General features: G+C 43.6%; 1 protein-coding gene across 1 annotated transcript; it reads right to left on the reverse strand.

The window, feature by feature from the left end:
• Positions 1–75: 75 nt before the first annotated feature.
• Positions 76–19,606, reverse strand: zbtb7b (zinc finger and BTB domain containing 7B). Its single transcript, XM_047598070.1, has 4 exons — positions 19,130–19,606; positions 17,259–17,357; positions 3,380–4,455; positions 76–3,209 (listed from the first exon to the last, which is right to left on the reverse strand). The coding sequence occupies exons 3-4, from the start codon at positions 4,447–4,449 to the stop codon at positions 2,582–2,584; spliced, it is 1,698 nt and encodes a 565-aa protein (XP_047454026.1). The 5' UTR covers positions 4,450–4,455; positions 17,259–17,357; positions 19,130–19,606; the 3' UTR covers positions 76–2,581.
• Between the last annotated feature and the right edge of the window lie 1,372 nt (positions 19,607–20,978).

A 20,978-nucleotide genomic window follows, 5' to 3' on the forward strand; every position in this document is an offset into this window, starting at 1 on the left:
TTGAGCTTCTAGTTACTAAAACCTTTAAAAAGTGGTAGTAAAGCAGCAGAGATGACAGTAGCACACACAAAAAAGGCAAGCTTAGATATTTTTATTTATTTTCTTTACATTAACTGAAACAAATCATGGGAAAATGAATTTGTATTTCTGAGAAGGTCCACTAAAAACTGAAAGACAAAAATGTATCCCTGATAGCGTGGTCTCTACTCAGACCGTACCCATTGTCCCTTCACCATAGCCAAGAAAATAAACAGCTCACATAGAAAGACACACTTCACAGCTGGCATCAGTTAACCCTCATTCATTCACAGAGCTCTGAGTGGGAGTACCAACACCCTTCATGCACAGGACCAACTGCCACACTGCAATTCCAGTAGGACTGGTTCCAGTAAGGCCAGTAGTTTACTTTCAACGCTTTTATTTCCCAGTCTCCTGTTTTCACCATCAAATGACACGATACAAAATGTATAAAATTCTAATACTTTGAAACTACTAGCATTACACTTGCATGAAGAGCATCGATCTCCCTACAGCACCAGTTTCTTTCCACTCTATATTTTATATAATCACTTAGTGCATTGCTCAAGATTTCCTGAGTATAGTTGCAGCACAAAAAATAACCCAAAACTAAGGCAACTTTATCCCAATATATATATATTATATCTGACTATAATTCTGTACTAATATGCAGGAGGAAACGTATGTATGTTGGTTTCAAAGATCATCTATTTCAATCACAATTTTAAATGGTACTGAGTGAGTTAATGGACTAGATATTGAAGGTCAGACCAAAACAAAAAAAAAAAGAAAGAAAGAAAAGAAGCTTGAAGCGCTCAAATCTCATAGTGCAAATAATCTGGAAATAATAAAAAAGAAAAAGATTTACGACAGGGAGAGGACAGTGCACAAGTCCAGGCCAGCACGACTCATACAGCAGGTTCTGACTATGCAGACTTTAATAGAACGGGAAATAAAAATACAACCGCTGTCATTTAAAGCCATTAACTTATACATTAGTAGGGCTTTAATGTGCTGGCCCAGTGAAAGCAAGATGAAATTAGAAAGTTTTTGGTCATAGATGGATAAACTCAAAAGATAATGGCCCCTTTAGACACAGCGGAGGCCGATCTATAAGAACTGGCATGTAATGATAACATGTCATACAGTACTATACATGTTAAAAACAGAAAAGCATGCAGAAAGGTGCTCTTGCATTCCAGTTACATGGAGGGGTTTGAAACCCATTACTTCTTTGCTCTGCTCTGCTCCCACCTCTCTACCTCGAAGGAAGGAATGTGCCTGTGTTACTGCAGAACATGACGCGTTTAAATGTGCAAAGAATGCATTTGAGGAAGAATCACCAAAAGAAGACACTCAGCCTGTAAGAAGGCGTTTAGGTATTTAGAAAGCAAAATGATTTAGCGCAATGCAGCTATCTGGTAAGACTTAGATGATGAGTTGATCGTGTCCAACCCCGGATTTGGTCTCACAAAAGAGTTTCAGCAGAAGAGCCATAATAAATATAAATAAATAAATAAATACAGAAAAAGGGGGCACAACCATTTATTCGTCCCCTCAGCTTGTCCCCTTTATCTTATTATTATTTTTTTTTTTTCAAACAAAGAACCCAAATGAGTGCATTGGAAGACTGAAATCCACAGCTTCCAGGGGGAAAAAAAAACAAAACAAAAAAAAAACAGAATCGTCTTCAACAATAATCACCATCAACTCAGTGACCCAGACTTTGTCTCTTTTGGTCAGGCATTTAACACAGAGCTCTGCGGCTCCGAAACACTCAAATATGGAAGCAGATTCTTTCTCGTGGCTATCAAAATAGTCGGGAAGAATATTCTCTTCAAACCCAACATTGGCTACAATTCACCTGTCTTCTCTCCTGTTAAGCTAAGATTCAAGAAACAAAATAAAATCTTTGGTTTAAGCACCAAAACAAAGCAAAGATTCAACCACTTACAAAAACAGAGAGGATTATTGCTTACAGTGCACAGAACAAGTTTGATTGATCAGACTGACAGCGTTTCCACTGATCACCACCAGAGGACAGTGGGAACACAAACTCATCCTTGTGATCTGGCTGATATGATTTCTGAATTGCACCTGAATCAGCATCATGTTGTAACGAAAATATACATCTTCAAATATCCCTCCACGCTGCAGCCCTGGATTTTAGTTTGCATAGAGAAAAGCATCCCAGTAACCACACACACTCAAAACACACCAACTAGACAACATGAAATCAAATCATAAGAAACAGCTTAAAGCTAAAATACTTAAAATAAAACAGCAAACCAGAAATAAAATTTAAACAATGAGAAGACAAACATTTAAAACATCTCAGAAAACCCGTTTTCCATTTTTTTCTTCTAATATTTACTTTTTTTTTTATAAGCGCTCTCTATATGGGAGCTGCAGGTCATTAGTCCAGCCACCTGAGTGATTTTTTTTTTTACTGTGGATGCTGTACCACACATGCACACATAGGCTTACACACACACACACACACACACACACACACACACACACACACACACACACACACACACACACACACACACTCTTTTCACTATTCCCCTTCATCCACTTCCTCCTCTACAATTTCATCTTCCACATCATCAGCCCATTGGTTCTGCTGCGCAGCGGGTGAGTGGGTTCTTCCTGGATCTTCTCCCTCCGCCTCTCTGTCTCCTCTTATTCCTAGCCCTCGCAAGAAAAGCTCGGGGTAGCCGGCCAACCTTTGAGACCTGAGCTGGGCCAGAGCCTGAAGAGTGAGAGACCTCTCCCTCTCAACCTCACTCGCAAATATCATCTGAGGGCCAGAGCCCGGCCCACTTCCGCCTTCCAGAACCGTGCGGGGGAGAAACGAAGAGTGGGCCTGTAGAGACAGAGCCTCCAGCGCGCTGGGCTGCTCCCTCCTGCCTCCGTCCCCTCTCCCGTCCTCCACCATGTCAGGCCCTCGTCTGGGCCGGCGCGGCCGCTGCTCTAGGCAGCTGTGGCCCTTGCGGTGGCGCTGGAGGTGGTCCTCTCGGGCAAAGGCCTTGTGGCAGAGCGGGCACTCGAAAGGCCGAGCCCCACTGTGGAGGGACAGGTGGTTTTTGAGGTCGTAGGAGTGGAGGAACCGGGCAGGGCAGTGGGGGCAGGGGTAGGGGCGTTCGCCTGTGTGTTTCCTCATGTGGATCTTCAACTTATCATTGCTAATAGAAGAGAGAGAGAGAGATGAGTAGAAGGTGAGGAATGGGGAAGCAGAAAGAGAAAATGGTGATTAAAACAAAATACCATTAAGGAAAACAATTTGAGGAAGATACACTTGAATTTCTGAGCATATTTTTTAGGTTTCTTCCTAAGACTTTTTAAGTTTCTTTACCGTGTGAAGCGAACTCCGCAGGTACCGCACTGGAAGGGTTTCTCTCCAGTGTGCGTCCTCATGTGTCGTGGCAGTTTCCCTGCTCCGTGGATGATCTTCTGACAGACAGGACACTGCTGAGGGGTCTGAGACTTCCTCTTCCTCCCCCCACCCCCGACTAACGTCGCCGCACTTCGATCTGCTACAGAGGTAGGCATGGAACTACTTCCAGTCAGCATACCATCATCGCCAAAAGCCTCCATCTCATCATCCTCCGACAGCTTGTCGTTAAGAGGTGTGACGGGATGCGGGTGGACGATGCGAGGGCGCTCCTGCATCCAGGGAAGAAGCCCCCCGTTTAGTGTGACCCCCCTCCCCTCTCTGATCAACCTGGGATCCCCGTTCTGCCAGGATTTGAGGTGAAACTCCCCTTGCTCGGGGCTGGGAGGCTGGGTGGAGGGCAGGGATCGGATGCTGTCGGATCCCGTGGAAGGCTGCGAGACAGGAGAACTGGGCATCGTATTCAAAGGTGAGGAGTTGACGTGATGTGGCCCCAATTTTTTCACCTTCTTTTTGTCGTTTTTTCTTCTGTTTCCTTTTATTTCTACTCCCCTCTCTCCCACCGCCATCCTCTCAGCAGATACATGTAGGTCTTTCTGTTCCTCCACTGTCTCCCCTTCTGGTTCCGCTTTCTCCCCCAGGATGTCTCTGCAGGCATCAGCCACACACTGGATGCCAAGAAGCTGAGCGCCTCGCAGCACATCCCTCATCCCCGAGCTCGGAATGGTCAGGGTAGCAGTGTAGGCGAACTCCAGCAGGGCATCCAAGGCGTCGGGTGCCACGCAGTCCAGCTGGCAAACGCTGAATCCTCCTCCCCCCTCGCCTCCCCCCTCCTCTGCTCCGAACAAGCGTCGAAAGTAGAGGCTAACAGCAGCCATGACGGAGCGGTGCGTTGGGTAGCGCGCCCCGCGGGAGGTTAGGGTGAGGTCACACAGGAGCCCTGTCCTCCTCTGGTCATTGAGGTGGGACAAGAGCTCGTTGCTGTGCTCCGGGAAGGGGATCCCAATCAGACCGTCCTCTCCTGGAGACATTGCCACCTACGTAAAAGAAAGGTAAGATCAGGAATTTGGAGGATCTTGGGATTGAGCAAATTACAGCTTAACTAGTCAAAATCTGTCTTTATTATCAGAAATTGCACAAAAGTTGCAAATGATGATTATTATGATCACGTCTCGATCATGTCCTTGACCACTTTCATAACCTTGTCCCAAAACTAAATATTTGGTAGTGTGACCGACAGGGGCATCAGAGTTGACGGAGCAAGTGGCATGAGTGAATCAAAAAAGCATGAAGTAGTAGAAATAATCATCAGATAAGAGGAGATTTACACCAAAACGTTTGGACGACGCAGAAAGGACGCGCGCTTATATAATGCACTGTAGGTGTTCTAGCCAAAGGGCAGCAGGTTAATTCGCGTGTGCAAGCTTTATAGCATTAGCCGACTGATTGACATACCTGGATATAGAAAGAGACCAATGGAAGAGGAAGAGAAGGAAGAAAAGCAAGCGAGGGACAGGGAGGAAGTGACAGGTTGGAGTGGGTGAAAGGGGGAGTACCAGTGAAAGAATGAGGAAGGAAAAAACAGCAAGAGATGAAATGAAATGAGCGTCTCTCGGAGCTATATAGGTTATTTAGATGTCACTTAATACAACACACACTTTGTCTTTTTTCAGTCAATCAGGACGTTGTTCAACAAGTAGTGTGTGCGCTGGGTTGAGGGAAAAATCTCATGTTGAAAGTCAAGTAAGGACAACTTTCTTTATCTCCCTTTGTGTGCTGTAACGAGGCCTGGCGGTAATAAGACCCAACAACTCCCTACTTTGGATCCCTAAGCTCGCACCTCACCCTGTCCACACCATACCTGGTCGACAATATCTCCCACACACCTGAGCAGACCTGATTTTCCACAAACAACTCGCCCTCTTGATTCCCCCTCCCTACCCTTCATCTCCCTCCCATAGCAACTGGCAGCCCCCTGGCCATCCAATAACAGTGTTCACACATTGCCCAGAGGGCTCTGCACAACAACAGTAGATCCACCTGACTAACCTGCTCCAAAACACACCCTATTAAACACACACGCACAGGTACAGGTGCACACATACGCATATACAATCCACATGCACACATTGCGTGCCAGTCTGTGGCTCCCCCCACCCACCATTGTTAGATTTAACCTGTTATGTGACGATCTTAACGACAGTCTATTTAAGACACATGCAAACGCGCTCCACCCATGCAACAACGAAAAATAAAAGTCAAAGTACAGACTATTAAATAAATACTTCTCGTGTATTTGCCACTACGCTTGTGTAAACTTTTTGATCCTTCCTCCCCTCAAAGAAACATCACACCATTCTGAGGACGAGATGACGCACCAAGAGGTGTAAAACGTTAATACTACCTTCTCCATCTTTATGGGCATGGGCACAGTCAGCTGGAGTCGAGGCAGCGGTTGTCTCATGGCATCCATTTTTTTCGCTCTTCACAGATCTTCTCCCCTCACTTTCCTTCTCGCTCGCGTTCAAAACCACTTTCTTTTCCTATTTCCCTTCTGCCCTCAGACTTAAAGGTCTGATCTCTTCGTCAGAAGCCGGGGTTAAGCGCTCATCCTTGGGGATGTCTACCTCTTTCGCACATACCGTCACTCACTCTCCTTCCTGTTGTATCAAAAAAGGGTGCACGTTGACGAAGACGGAGCCGCGGATACCCCTCCCCCCCCCCACCGAGGTCGCCTACGCGCCCCCTCTCTCCAAAACCCAACGGCCCATTTTCCGAACACTTTCCGATAAACATGATCTCCTTGTCGACCTCTCTCCGCTGAGACGGATGCCAACAGGTAGATGGATATTTGCGTTGCTAAGGTTACGGCAGAACTGTTGGTGCCGTAGAATAAAGAGCGTTCAGACCACGCAACATTAGTTGAGCAGGAAGGAAATCCACACACGCAGGCAGAACACATGAGAAATAACCAAAAAAAAATATGTAGCCGACTCAAAGAATGCCAAAGTTGAATAACCATGTAAGAACCAAAATCATATTGTAAATATGAGTCATATTACACCCAGGAACAAGCATTCAGGTAGGTGCAATATGAGAGTCAAACCATGTCACACCGCACCACTGAGACAAACTAGTGCAGAAAGCTCTTCCTTTGAAGTGCTTGGCATAAAATAACGCTAATACAAGACTTTAATACAAACATTTACCAGGATTTTTCATGTCACAGCTTTTTAATATGAGCCATCTCCTCAACTTGAAGCAGCAAGGCGGCCAAGGGGCACACAGTATGTTTGGTTTCTGTTTGGGGTCTTCAAATTCACGGAGAAATTATCTGAGATGTCAAACACACGTTTTCTTATTGTTAACTGAATATCTTTGAGACTTTCGTGCTTTGGACGATTTAAAGATGTGAACTTTGATATTTAATCTACAGGAAATGATGTGTAGGTTAAACTATAATTTAAATAACAATTAGCCGCAGACCTATGTAATACAGAATGCGGGAAAAAGCATCTTGAGTGGAAAAGAAATGCCCCTGCATAGAAGGCCAAGGAGCAAATGCATCACTTGACCTTGCCTGTGTACAGTTTGTGTCATTGTAGATATGACAACAGACCAGAATGTCCTATTTAAGACGGCCCGTCATTTGCAATCATTGTTTAAATACACAAACCCGATTGCTGGCAATAATTATTATGCGCGTACACTGCAGACTGCAACGTTGTGAAATGGCCCTCAATGACTGAAAGCGCAAAAAACTGATGCCGTGCAGACAGGCGAGGCACAAAAGGGGTTTTAAGAGGAGCAGACAACAACGCACGTTAAATTTCCGGCGCAGGGGAGAGAAGAAAAAAAAAAAGAGAACACATCATGGGTGGTTGGTGGCTCGAGCTTCTTATTTTCAGCATATTCCTTAGAACACACGGACGTGTTCGGAAAATAACAAGATCACAAGAAGTTGCAGTGATTCCCATCAATTTTCAGTCTGTACTGTGAGTCACTATGTGCTCACACATCGTGACCTGCAAAACCAGGCACACACAGAAACGTATTACTCTTCATATATTCATATACCCCCCCATCCCCCTTTGTCAGTTTCTGTTGTTTTGTGTTGCTTACCAAGGACGTGTCTACATAAGTTGCTGAATCTTGCAACACATTGTAACAAATGCTAAAACAGCCCAAAGGCAGATTCCACACAGACACTTCATCCTGCACGTTGAACAATGTTAGTTCACAAGCAAGAGTTCAAGTATTAGAAATCCTAATTACTGTCATTGTGAGTTTATTCGTGTTAATTTGGGTTCAGTATCGTAAAGTCAAATATCTTCGTTTGCCTTTAGGTGTGTCATCTAAAGTCAGTCGTACTCCTGCCAAAGTACACACACACACACACACACACACACACACACACACACACACACACACACACGTAAACGCTTGCCGAAAAGCACTTTACCTCTTAAGATTTAGTCGTGTATTTATTTTTTTTTGTGTGTGTGTGCGCATTTAATGCTGAAGATGTTGAGATGTTATCTTTCCAACAATTGCTTCTCAACTCTCTCTTCATTTATGCTCTCACCTCCTACTACTTTTGTCGACGGTGGAGGATTTCACCTCCTCTGCAACTCTACGGTTTCCTCATCCTTTGGTTTCATTATGCGCACCCTCTTCCTCTCTATTAAAAACAACAATGCACTCGTTTCTTTAAAAAATAAAACTGATATTTTTACCTTGATCTAACTGCCTGCTTGGCTGTTATGAACCTACACCTCGGCTTCTACCGAGGTGCACAACCAAACCATAAAATAAAGCAAACAATTTTCATTTTGCACAAATCTCCCATGGATTTGCTTTTACTGTAGAGGAAATGGAAACTTAAATCCACCATTACTGTCCAGTGCAAAGAAAAAGAGACTAGTTTGTGTGGAGGCCAGGAAACTGACAGCTGCAGGATTGACCAGGATCTGCACACAAAGATTTATTCTTCAGTGCAAAAAAAAACCTGGTCACAGCATCCGTCGTCTATATCATGAAATCCCACTAAGAGTGTGTGTCAACTGGAACTGGGACTGTTAGTATTATTTTTATGGCTCTTTTTTTCCGTTAAAGGCTGTAACTTTTCCCAGTCCACCTCAATTATATCGGCTGCAGCACTAAGGGGGAAAATATGACTTTATACTATTCACAGAAAACTGGGGCCGAGAAGGAGAGGGGGAAACACGTTTATGAATTCTGATGTCAGATGTTTTCCAAAGCGCCTGCTCAAGCGTGTGTGTGTGTGTGTGATTCTGACTATATATTTGTGTGTCTGTGCTGGTTCATGTGTGCACGTATGGTTGGTTGGATGAGATGTGACCGTTTTCTCAGGACTCAGAACAACAACAACATGATGTGAATTGCAAAAGATTTTCAAAATAGACCTGACAGATATTTTTATGCCCAAAAGGTTGTGAAAAGAAGTTGCTATTTGGATACCATAAAAAAAAACTGTAGCAGCTCAGATGTATAAAATATAGTGATGACACTAAAATGCTGACAAACGCAGTTGTTGTTGTCATCCAATCTGTAAGTGAAACCCTCCTCTATGCAGACACAATTACTCACACACACACGTTCAAGTGTTCTCAATCACAAAAACTCATATTTAGAACAAAGTTTACGCTAAACCCAAGATAGATCATCACGATGCTGAACAATCACTACTCTAAAAACAACAACAACAAAGCAGCCGAACAGATGGAAAGTAAGATTCAAGTTCATACCGTTTCTCCTCCACACACTCGTCTTCCTCACACCACTTTTCCTCTCTGTGTGTAACAGATTATAAAGGGCTCAGACAGACAGACAGAACGAGTTCACCCTCTTTTCACCTCGCTTATTTGGGGTAGTGTGTGGAGTGTGGCGCTGGGACACCTTCTCTGAGGAAGAGTAGGGGAGGAGGAAACAGGGGGATGAGAAGAGATGAGAGTACACATACAGCACACTTCCAAACCAGAGCTGCTGCTCTCAGTCCACAGGAGGATACAGGACTAAAACCTTCACATTCACACGACGATCAAGCCCCAAACTGGACAAGGTGCAAACTGACGTGACACATGCAGGTCTTCTAATAATACAGCTCATCTGTGCTCGGTGATAAAACACAAACTCCACCAGCTCTGAGTCCCAACAGTTCCCTCTGGACTCGACATTTGCATCCACCAAAAGATATTAAAACAGACACAACCATAGAACATTTGAATCTGCATTTGAATTTGCCAAAGACAAGACTTGAGACGCCGGGTGGTAATTATTGCGATTGAACCCTGCAATGACTGGACTGAAGAGGAATTAAAAAAAAAAAAAAAGAAAAAAGAAAAAAAAAGAGAAGTCCACTGAGATGAAGTTACTCAGCAGAAGTTTGTTCTTTCTTTAATTCAACAGAGCCTCTGCAACCGAGCCCTCCTCTGTCCTTACTGTAACTGGGGCATTATGGTGTGCGTGTGTGCGTGTGTGTGTGTGTGCGGGTGTGTAAAGTGCGACGCATGCGCACATTGTGGTCTTAGTTCCAAGAACACATTACATTATTCATTTGGCTGGCAGAGCGGAGGCCCTTATCCCCTCGCCCTCCCACACCACAACTCTCATGCTGCGAGCTACAACAGCAGCCAGTTTGCATGCCAGCCCTGAACACCAATGTGAATCTGCTGGAGGATTATCAGCTTATCAGCGCACAGGGCAAGACATTTGGGTGCATGTATATACAGCACATACACTCTATCGCCTAATAGCCACCACGTTATAAGCAGAAACTAATGTAAATAAATGTTGTTGGGTTTTTTTTTACAGCTAGCATGTACGTTTGAAATTCGCGCAACGCTGACATCAGCACACTCTAATATATGCACTGAAAGAATAATTTTACAGTATATTTGAGGACAAATGTTTTGTTAAATCCTAAATGAGTGAAATCACTTCAAGTAAAATAGTATTTAGCAGTTTTTCAGCTTGTAATAACTGGATGCAGGCTTCACACTCAACATAAATTAAAGCGATATACATTTCTACAATATATAGTATAGTATAGAGTAAAGTGTTCATTATTATTTTTTGTTGTGCGACTGATAACGTATTGACCACTGTAATTGCAGTACTGTATTCAACTGTGTTGAAATGCTGTGAGTAAAACTGCACTTATGTTTGACTTAAAACAGCCTTTTAAAAGGAGAAATAATATTATTTCGAAAACAAATATAAAGATTTTGAAGAACACACGACTATACTAAGAGGACCACCACCATTGCAATAATGCAATTTCCCCACTGTGGCACAAATAAAGGTTTTTCTATTCTATTTTTCTATTCTATTATTTTGGAAATATTTTGTCACAGATAAAGTAGATATTTGTTCATTTTCTCTTGCAGATGTTTCTTGAAAGAAAAGAGAAGATTCTGAAATGAATTTCCGTTAACTCTCTGAAACTCATGATTCACTATAGTACTAAACTGATTTACATAGAAAAGTGAAAACGTAGCTATGTATTTGTGATTATTTTTTTCTGAAATCACTGTCAAGACCTCTGCTCTGTTTGCTCCGGTGAAAGACGGGAAAAGCAGTAGCAGGAAAGGGAATCAACCTGAGGTTGGAAAGCGGAAAATGGTCGAGATTTGAGACGAGACAACAAAGGTAAAAGGAACATGAGGGTGGCGTGTTTTCTAAAAACACACACATTCTTAGAAATCACACAGGAATAAGGAGGGCATGGGGGAGGAGAAACACATGAGTGTGAGTGAATGAGGAGTGGGTGTCGAGATACTCTGAAAGATAAAGCAGAGCAAAGTTAAGACAGGAAAATCTAGTCCCGGCCTCGAACAATCTGTGTGAGCGAAGAGACATGAAACAAGAGCACACAGAGTTAAGTTACAGGGGGAGAGGAAGGGGGAGACAGAAAAAGAGAAGGGAGAGGAGCCATGACATGACGACTGGGAGATAAACAGAGCCACCGAGCACAGAGGTGAACACATGCACGCAGCCACAGGAAGTAGCAAGAGTCCTTGCAGGTGTATTCGGTGGTGTGTGTGTGTGTGTGTGTGTGTGTGTGGGTGCGTGCAGATGTCTGAGGGAGAATGTGGTAGCAGCCAGCTCTATCATTAGCATCACCAGAAGGGAGTTTCACCCTAAGATGGAGAACACACACAGATGTAAGAGAGAAAGAAGGCATGCTGACGGAGTGGTTTCACACTTTCCTCTCCCCCTCTTTCAGCTCCTTATCTGGTCAGCAGTTTCTACCCCCAGCACTGCACAGCTGTGTGTGTGAACGTCAAGGTGTGTGGGCGAGTCACGTCCCGCACCGTGCAACGATTAATATGCAAAAGCAGGAGAGAAACTTTGTGGTTTTTATTACGTTTTTACAAGCCCATTTGAGCCGATCGCACTGTTTCCTCTGAGGAAGACTCGGCTGTATGTGAAAACGAAAAGCAATCAACGAACGAGAGATTATAGTAAAACATATGGTAATTTACCAGGAAATTTACCGTGCTGGTGTAGTTGCGGGGTGGCACACCGGGGTCAACGGCTCAGGTCAAAGTCACGATCTAAAGTAGTTTACATGAAGAGTACGCGCAGGTAATGTTTTTGTTTTTATTTATTTTTCATTTTATTTTTATTGTATGTACATACGTTCATTTCTTTCTTTTATTTACAGTGAAAATAACTGGAGAATATTTACACGAGGTACAGTAGCACTACAGCAACGTGAAAGTCACTTTTCAGTCACACTTTCCATAGAGGCCACTGCTTCAAAACCTACGCCGAGGAAGTCGTTACAATAAAGGATCGTCTGTATTTTCAAATAAATTTTTGGTGGTATTTTTCTCAAATTTGTGAACGTATCAAACTGAAAATGTGGCGGCTAAAGTGGAACACTTGGGTTTTTATAATCACCGGAAACAATAACACATTTGGTCCTTTTACAGCAGTGTTTGTGAATGAAAATATAAATCTGGTCAATACGAATTTTAATTTTGGGATTTCAGTGAATTTGAATGAATTTTAATTTGTTCTAATTTTGTATTATAATTGCAAATAACTGGCAGGATAATCCAGTCGGTACACCAGTATATAATTATTATCCAACTCAATTTATGAAATATGGAAATTATGGAAATATCTGTAATTGACAGCAGGTCTGTCTGCAGAGCTGAAATAATCTAATTATTGCTAACTTCCCCTGTCAGTGCCCATAAAGACACTACTAAGAGTTCACTGCACTATTTGTGTTCACACATTTTCTAAATACTCACATATAAAATTACATTTATGTGACTTTTGGAGATGTATTGATTAATGTTTTGTGTGTGTGTGTGTGTGTGTGTGTGTGCATCACAAGTGTTTTTCATTGCAGATATGAATCAATAGGAACCATCAAATGACTCAAACTCTATTTTTTGTAAGCGTTTTTTTTTTCCATGTGCATGTGTGAGTGTAGATATATACAGTTACTGTGGGCAGTGGAGTAGGTACGTTGGTTTTGGTTAAAAATAAAAAAAAAGTGACAGTATGAGGTAAACAGTTTAGCTTCTCCTTAGTCTGCACATACGTGTTGATAAAAACACCAACACTTAACAGTGCTACTGTGCATGTGTGTAGCAGTGCGTCCATTACATTTAGTTGCCAAATCTCTGGGAGGGTCTCAACAGCAGCTGTTCTCCTAAATAAATGACCTCCCACTTCAGAGGAAGATATTGCAAAAGCCCTGGACACACACACACACGCACGCGTGCACACACACATACACACACACACTGAAATGGCGCAAAACTAACAGATCCTGATCAGTTTCCTCTTCCTGTGCTCAGCAAAGATGGTCAACCACTAGAACAGATGAATTCAGATACAATAAAAAGCAAAACAAAAAAAAAACATGCAAAAACGGCTCAGAGAGAGATTAAGCAAAAAATGTTTTCGGATCAGAGGAGAAAAAAAAGAAACAATTAGAGGGCATAAGTGAGAGATGTGTCACCTTCCTGACAGATCACTTTAACAGGGTGGGAAGGGGTGGAGACTGATTGTTCTTACAGTAAGTACGATCCATGAATTAAATCAGAAGTTCAGAATAACTTCAGGGAGGGCTCAACAGTTGAGCTGACTGGTGAGCGAGTGCATCACACACTGCAGTGGTGTCAGAAAAGTCAGACACCAGACAAGTGCGTCAGTGCGAGCGAACTGGTGGACGTTATCAAAGTTCCGCTTTCAAGCCTGATGTCAGACCAAAAGTTGACCATGAAATGTGGTCCATATATTAAAAGTAGGACGAGTCATGTGTCCTTTCCCAATAGTGTCTGTGTTTTTGTCCAACCAACAAAACTGGTTATTTTTCCAAAAGGGATGACAGGCAGCCTCTTGGATTAAGAGCCTGCGCTCGCTGTCGGAGTTCCCCATCACACATGAAAGGGGTCAGTTTCAGGAGCAGTGACTCCCCTTCGCCTGCTCATGTTTGGGTGTTTGTTCTCACTTTCCCTGAAGCGTTGTCTCTCTGTACCTATTTATGATAACCGCCCGCTCAATGTGTACAGAAACAATTGCACCGTTACTAGAAGAGCTGAATCACTCAACATGTAGCTTTTTCTCAAGCCCTGTTTTTTTTTTTTTTCCTCCACTTTCTTTTCTGACTATTTACAAGAACAAGAGTCACGGCCACCTGCTCATTGGTTAACGCCAGCGTGGCGTGGGCTGCGTGGTGGTCGAGAGCAAGGGAGGGCTGTCAAATGCTACAGAAACTCATGACTGAAAAGAGGAAATGGCAGATACATAACTTCCTCTATTGACACAGATCGAGTGGGGGCAAGACTCAACTGTAGTAGCAGCAGCAGACTGGATTACGGACACCATGTAGTCACCCCTGTGCTACAACTGCTTCAATGTGGAGAAACAACTGCCATATATGGTGAAAACACATTGTTTGTCCGGAGGTCATAGGCCTTGGTTTCTGTGCATTTTTAAGTAAAAAAAAAAGAACTCCCAGTCAACGAATTTGATTGATAAAATTGCATCGGTGAATTCATTCTTGTCAGACAGCCGTGCAAATCCACCACTGACTGAAGTGTCCGACTGAGTGGCGCTGCTGCTGGCTTTCCCCGTTTCATCAACTCCCAAGAACGAAGATTCCTTGGAATTACTGATGTTGCATGAGAAGAAGAAGAAGACACGAGAAAAAGGGGAGACACGCTGACATCTTTATACTCCCATTCTCCCTCCCCCATTCTCTTTTTTCTCTCCCCACCTTCCTCCCACTCAGGCGGTTTGTATGAAACTGAAAGACCCATGTATGAAAAGGGGGAATTTATATGGGCTCACATGCCCTAATTAAAGAAGCATTTCCTGGAACTGTCTACATGAATGTACATGTGTGTGTCTTTATGCATATGTGTGTGTGTGTGTGTGTGTGGGTGTGTATGCGTTCCCCGCCTGACAGACCACTCAATGTCACTTCCCTCTACTCAGAAGTTCACGGACACATGGTAATCACCAGTCATACTCCAGCAAAGCAGTGGTCACATGAATTGTCACACCAGCACACCCACCACACTCACAAACACACCACGCTCACAAAATTCAAATATGTCTCAAATTAAACTTGAATGTAAATAAGCATATAAAAATATACACAACATGCCTTTTCTTTGGGCTCACACACACTCATACACACACACACACACACACACACACACGCCACTGAAAGAGAGGACAATTCACAACTACGTGAATCTGTAACGTCAAGATGTAAATTTGTGATATTTAACTACAGGCTTCAGCAGGAAAAGGTAGCTTTTTATAACAATCGTCACCATCGGTAAGAACCTGTGGTTATTTTAAAGATGAAAACATGATTTAATGAATCTGTGTGATGCATTGTTTTGTAACACTGCAAAAGCTGCAAAGAATGTGGGAGGAAATGCTAAAATGAAGTCGCGTTTGTAGGGCCGCACTGACGTCGGCAAATACATTTAAATACAATAAATAATATCAGCCTCAGTGACGGGGATATTGTTGAAGCTGTTCATGTAGGGTTCAGTAATGGTTATTTATTAGAGAGGTTTAATCATTACCTAGTGTGTGCCTTAAAAACACCAGGAAGGTAATTTTAACAACAAACAAAGAATTAAAATCCTGATATTCTCATGTTCTCGTAGGTAAATTGTTACAGAAATCAGAAATTCACTTTGGGTTTACGGTATATTTTTTTAATTTTAGCATCTATTGTTGCATTTTAATTGCATTTGTTTTTCTAAATTAGCCAGCATATCATTGCCTGAAGCTTATAGAGCTGTTAATATCTGAGCAGTGTGCCCTCTTGTGTAATGTAGCCTTGTATTTCTGTCATAAGATTGTAAATAAGGCTTTAAAGCTCCCCATAAGCGTGTTTGTGTTTCAACAAATAATCATCTGCCTGTTTTACATTTTTGGCACTATTCCTGAGGCATCTTTATGAGCCAGTTTTTAGAGCGTCTGCAGCCAGCAAACCGCAGAGGAGTTAACTTCCAGGTTGCCTATAAAATATTTAACTGCTTGACCACTTTATTCAGCTCATATTTTTTTTTTTTCGAGGACGGGGATATCCGTCTTAGCAGATTTGGATGGCTGATATCAGGAAAATTAGAAAAGCACTTTTCTGAGCACATTTAATGCACTGGGCTTAATGTTAATGGATCTGATATTATCTCAGTCTGTTTACAAGCATTTACAATCTATTTGATTTGGGATCCGAGCCCCGATTGGATGGAAATAAATGGTTACGTAATTTAGCATTTTGATACACTAAAACAGCATCTTAGCATATACACATTTACATTTACTAAGGTGGAAAAAGTTAAAGCAACTTGTAATTTGAATGTGAGAAAAGTAACGTTTGATGTCTAATCCCACTCTGTGCCTGCAGGGGGCGCTACATTACACAAATTCATGTAATACAAGCCATAAAGATAACATATTTATGTCAGAGTGGTATAATTATTTCAGTTTCTCAAAATAAATCTGTGCAAAGGAAGCTGCCACAGCCATGAGCGAAAAGTGAAACCTTAAACCTCAACCCAAAACAGCATTATTTCTCAACGACAGCAGGGGGCGACACCACTGGTTGCAAAAACACGGTGGACACTTCCGTTTTTCCCACAGTTCACATCTTCCTAATGGGTAACTTGCCTCATCTGCCATTTTGTACTCTTCTCCAATAGAGGGTGATGTTAATCTAGTCCCAGACGGGTAGATTTAAGGGCATGGCCACCGTACGAGCATATGTACGCGGTCCGTAAGTATCATGAGTCACCACTCACTCCACCCTGAGCTCCACCCGCTCACCCAAATATGGCCACGTCTGGCCAAAACAATAAGATGTCGGCGGCACAAATGCTAAATTTGAGGTTTCAAAATGTCAGCCAACTGAGAGACGGATGACATCAACTTTTTTCTTTGTTTTTCAAAGTGAAAACCTCACATTTTAATATGAAACAGCTTACCTCCGACAAAGCTTCGGATATTGACAAGAAGAAATCTGGGTCCAAGAATGACTATGGTATAATCACGGCTAACACAGTATACATTTTATCTCAAGCTCTTTTCTCACCTTTCACGTGGTTAATTCCAAATTAAGCACCATTGTAATAAGCTGCGTCCCATAAGTCTCCTCTACTACTGTTAGATTCTGTCTAGTTCTTGATTATAGACTTTCCGCTCCATCTACAAATGCAGCTGCTTTCAACAAAAAAAACTTGCTGAACCTTTAAAATAATCTCGTCCTCTTATACACCAGACTTATGGCACAAAATACCGTATATGTATTATAACGTGAGAATCCTACCTCCAGTCCATAAACCCAGGAGAAGATGGGTGCCTTCTCTTCCTCTATTGTCCCTCTCCTCTTTCGTTCTTGGCTCAGAGGTCAGTGGAGGTCATAAACCTGGAGGCAAAGGAAGGGAAGTTAAACAAAATTAAGCAGATTCAATTTAAGACTCACTCATACCAAAGGGCGCCTGAATAAAGATGGAAGACGAGATCAACTCATGTCACAGAAATGATAAGGAGTCGACCAATTGAGGCACTTGTTTCCCTTTTGGTTTGTAAAACCAGTTACATGTCTTTAAAAACCCACATAAGCTATCATATGATGGATCAGATGTAGCTTGGGGTGGAGCAGGGGGATGTTGTGAAAAAAACAGAAGGAAAAAGGGACGTTGATAGAAACTGACTGCTTCCTACTTTGACTTCTTTGAAAAAGATGTTGTCCAACAGTACGTAAGGTTGGGAAAGCCCACGCATATGCACACGCCCATGCAAACGCATACACACACAGACGCACACATTGAGATGAACGTGATAAACGAATTATCAATCAGACAGAGACTAACCCTCTCGTAATAAATATTTAAAATATGGGAGTTAAAAAACGTATTGCGTTTGTGGGCTACACACACAATGACCAAGTGTCAGGGGGACACTTATCAGCTACAACAAGATGGTGTGTAGACAGCAGTGCTGGATGGAGGTCATCTCAGGACAGCACGAACGAGGGATGAAGCACAGATGTCTAATTATGTTGCACACAAAGTCAGGGAAAACAGAGCTGTCATTAAGAATTTATTCCCAACTCTGGGTTGCTCTTCTGTAAGAGTGGGGCCATGGTGTTGTGTGGGGGGGGACGCATTAGAAATGGTTAGACGGTGACACGCAGAGAACAGAATTAAAACAGCACGGCGCACGCTTTCTGTTCTTCAAACATTTTCCCCTATAGACCACAACCGGAGGCCTTATAGGTGCCTGCTCAGCCTCCATCAGAACCAGAGGTGAGCCCCATATGCAGAAAAGTTTAGACAGCACTTGAAACGGCAAGACGTGGGGCTTTAACTGTCTGAACAGACGCCTAAAGATTTAACCAAACAAGCTGTGCCCAAGACAGGGAAACCAAACCCTAGCCAGTTGAGCTTGTTAGGCCGGTCTGTCAGAGGGGCGAGTCAGCAGCAACACATCTACCTCTGTAATCACACGCACACAAGCCCACTGGCATGACAGCCCTCCCCACCCATGATGCAGGCACAAGCCTTAACCTAACATTACAGCCTGAGCACATCCTATTGTAACACAGAATAGGGACAGGATTAAAATAAAACGCTGGGTGCGCCATGGGGATGATGATGATGATGATGATGATGATTAACAGACCACTGAAGGCAGATCTACTGAACTGCCCATGAGCAGCGCCGAGGCAGGTGAAGTGCGTGAGAGCAGGTTAGGTTTTGGATGTCAGCCGGTGTTCTCGGCTATAATTAGCAGCCGAGTGTCCAGAAATGTACCCGCCGACCCCGCTCTCTTTCGCTCACCTGGCCGCCGCCGCCGCCGCGCACAGGCGCATTTATCAAACAGCGGCTGCAGCACCTGCTTTATACACACACACACACACAAAAAAAGGACAACAAGCCCTACTCCCCTACTCTTTACCTTTCGTTTTAGCGCGTTTAAAAGTCAAGCGCTCAATAAACGTCTGTACGCGAGTTACCGAACACCCGTGACGTGGAGTCCTCCCGTGACCCCGATCAGAATGGAGAAGAGGGAGGAGGGAGATAGAGGTTGATGCAAGCCGGCGCTGTCATGGCTAATAGACGTGTCGCTTAAATCACATTTAACTTCTCTTCTAGTTCCCTGTCATTTCCAGAGCGGTCAGGTGAAACAGTTTACCTGAGTACCGGTGTGTCACCTGTCCTGACTCGTCGCCTCCCACCTGACCGGCCTCCACACTTCCTGGATTATTCCGTCCCACCCTGCCGACTTCTTCTACTTCTTATATTTCTTTTTCTTTTTTTTATCCTCTCGGGTCGCGTCTTCCTTTCCGCCAGGGGGGTCACCACTTCTTGTCGTCTTCAGCTCGACCGACGGCAAATTTTACAACTTGTCCAAATCGTGCGTCGGCGTTTTTGTTTTGTCGGTGGTGCTCTCCGCTCTTCGCTGTGCAGACCGCCGGCTCTCTGGGCTGTTCTGACCCCCCGTCTGCTACCTCCGCTGGCCCACTCCGACTCCCAGCTCCTCCTTTCTGAGAACCAGGAAGCGGCTTGCCCTACTTACACCCAGTCGCGGATTGGCTCTGGCAGGGCTGGAGAGGAGACCGCCGGGGTGGGCAGGGCACAGAGGAGGGAGGAAGGGAGTGAGAGGACGAAGAGGGGTCCGGCTCTGGTGCAATAGGCCAGCAGCCGTGTCTGTCGTGCTTTTCGTTGTGTGTGTGGGGGGGGGGGGGGAGGGAGGGACAGAGGGAAGAGCTGGGCAGGTTGGGAGACCCCGCTCCTCCTCCTTTCTCCTCTGGGCATCATCGCGCAAAGGTGGGTAGAGCGGCGGGCAGCGAAAGCGGATTGAAGGATATCTGCTTCTCTGCTTACCTGTCAGGTGCGAAAGCATCTTCAGGTGAAAAAGACTTAATGCCCCCTCCCACTCCTCGTGACTCAGCGATAACCCCCCAGACGCCATGTGGAGGTGACCACGTATGGAGAAGTGGAAGTCAGGCACTGGACGGAGGTTGGCAGATGATTCAAGTTAGACAGAAACCAGAGTGATAAATGAAACTCGCACAGAGGATGTGTCACATCCAATGTGGCGGCGGCAAAGGGCAAATCTATTAGGGACTTTTTTAAAAAATGACTTTTCGTGAATCAGACAAGAGACACAGATTGTTGTTTGAAGTACAAAAAACACATTTATGAGTTATTTGTGAGCATTTGTTTCCAGACAAGTCAGGTAGATTTTTGTGAAACAAGCACAGACACAAAACAGCAGCCTTTACTCTGAACACAAGGCCTATGTGTCTTGTTTGAAGTGGTTATGGGAATCACCTCGCTCTTTCAAGGCTTGAATCTCATTCCCCTCTGCTGCAGCTCCCGGAGTGTAGGTTGGTGGGTTTTGTCATGAGGGTGCAGGAAGTCTATATATAATTTTGCGGTGAGCTCAGCCAGCCCACCTTTTACCACCCCCCCAACCTTGAAATCTGTGCTTATCCTGTGGTTGTGCTACCAGGACGAGAAGTTAAGCTATACATGCACCATAACTGCAGTCAGGAGGTTTTAAAACGCTTGTTTCCAGTCTGGGGGCTGGAACCGCAAGAAAGCTTTAACCCCGTTCTCAGATGAAATAAAGGAAAACCACTGTTTTTTTTGTTTTTTTTATCAACAGATATTGTTCAGAGCAATATAGTATAAAAGTATATATAAAAAGAGAACGCATTAAAAGCACGAAAAGTAAAAAATAATGAACAGTAACTGAGTGCTTAAAGTTTTGGGTTTAAAACCTTTATTTTTGAAAGTTTCAGATCCGCTATAGCTTTCCAATAAATGTAGTGTTTCACAAGTACTTCACACTTACTCACAGTTACTTAACTCCTCTGCACAATGCCGCTGCATTTTATTGTGAACTTTTTACAACTTTTATCTGGCCTCTAAAACGATGCGGATGAAGCAGTCCTTCAGTTGAACTGGCAGCGTCACATGAGCAGTGTGTAAGACCTCGAACTGCTTTTACTGCTTTTAAACCATGAACACAGAGA

This window comes from Mugil cephalus, chromosome 11, assembly GCF_022458985.1.
Source record: "Mugil cephalus isolate CIBA_MC_2020 chromosome 11, CIBA_Mcephalus_1.1, whole genome shotgun sequence".
In the NCBI taxonomy this organism is placed as follows: domain Eukaryota; kingdom Metazoa; phylum Chordata; class Actinopteri; order Mugiliformes; family Mugilidae; genus Mugil; species Mugil cephalus.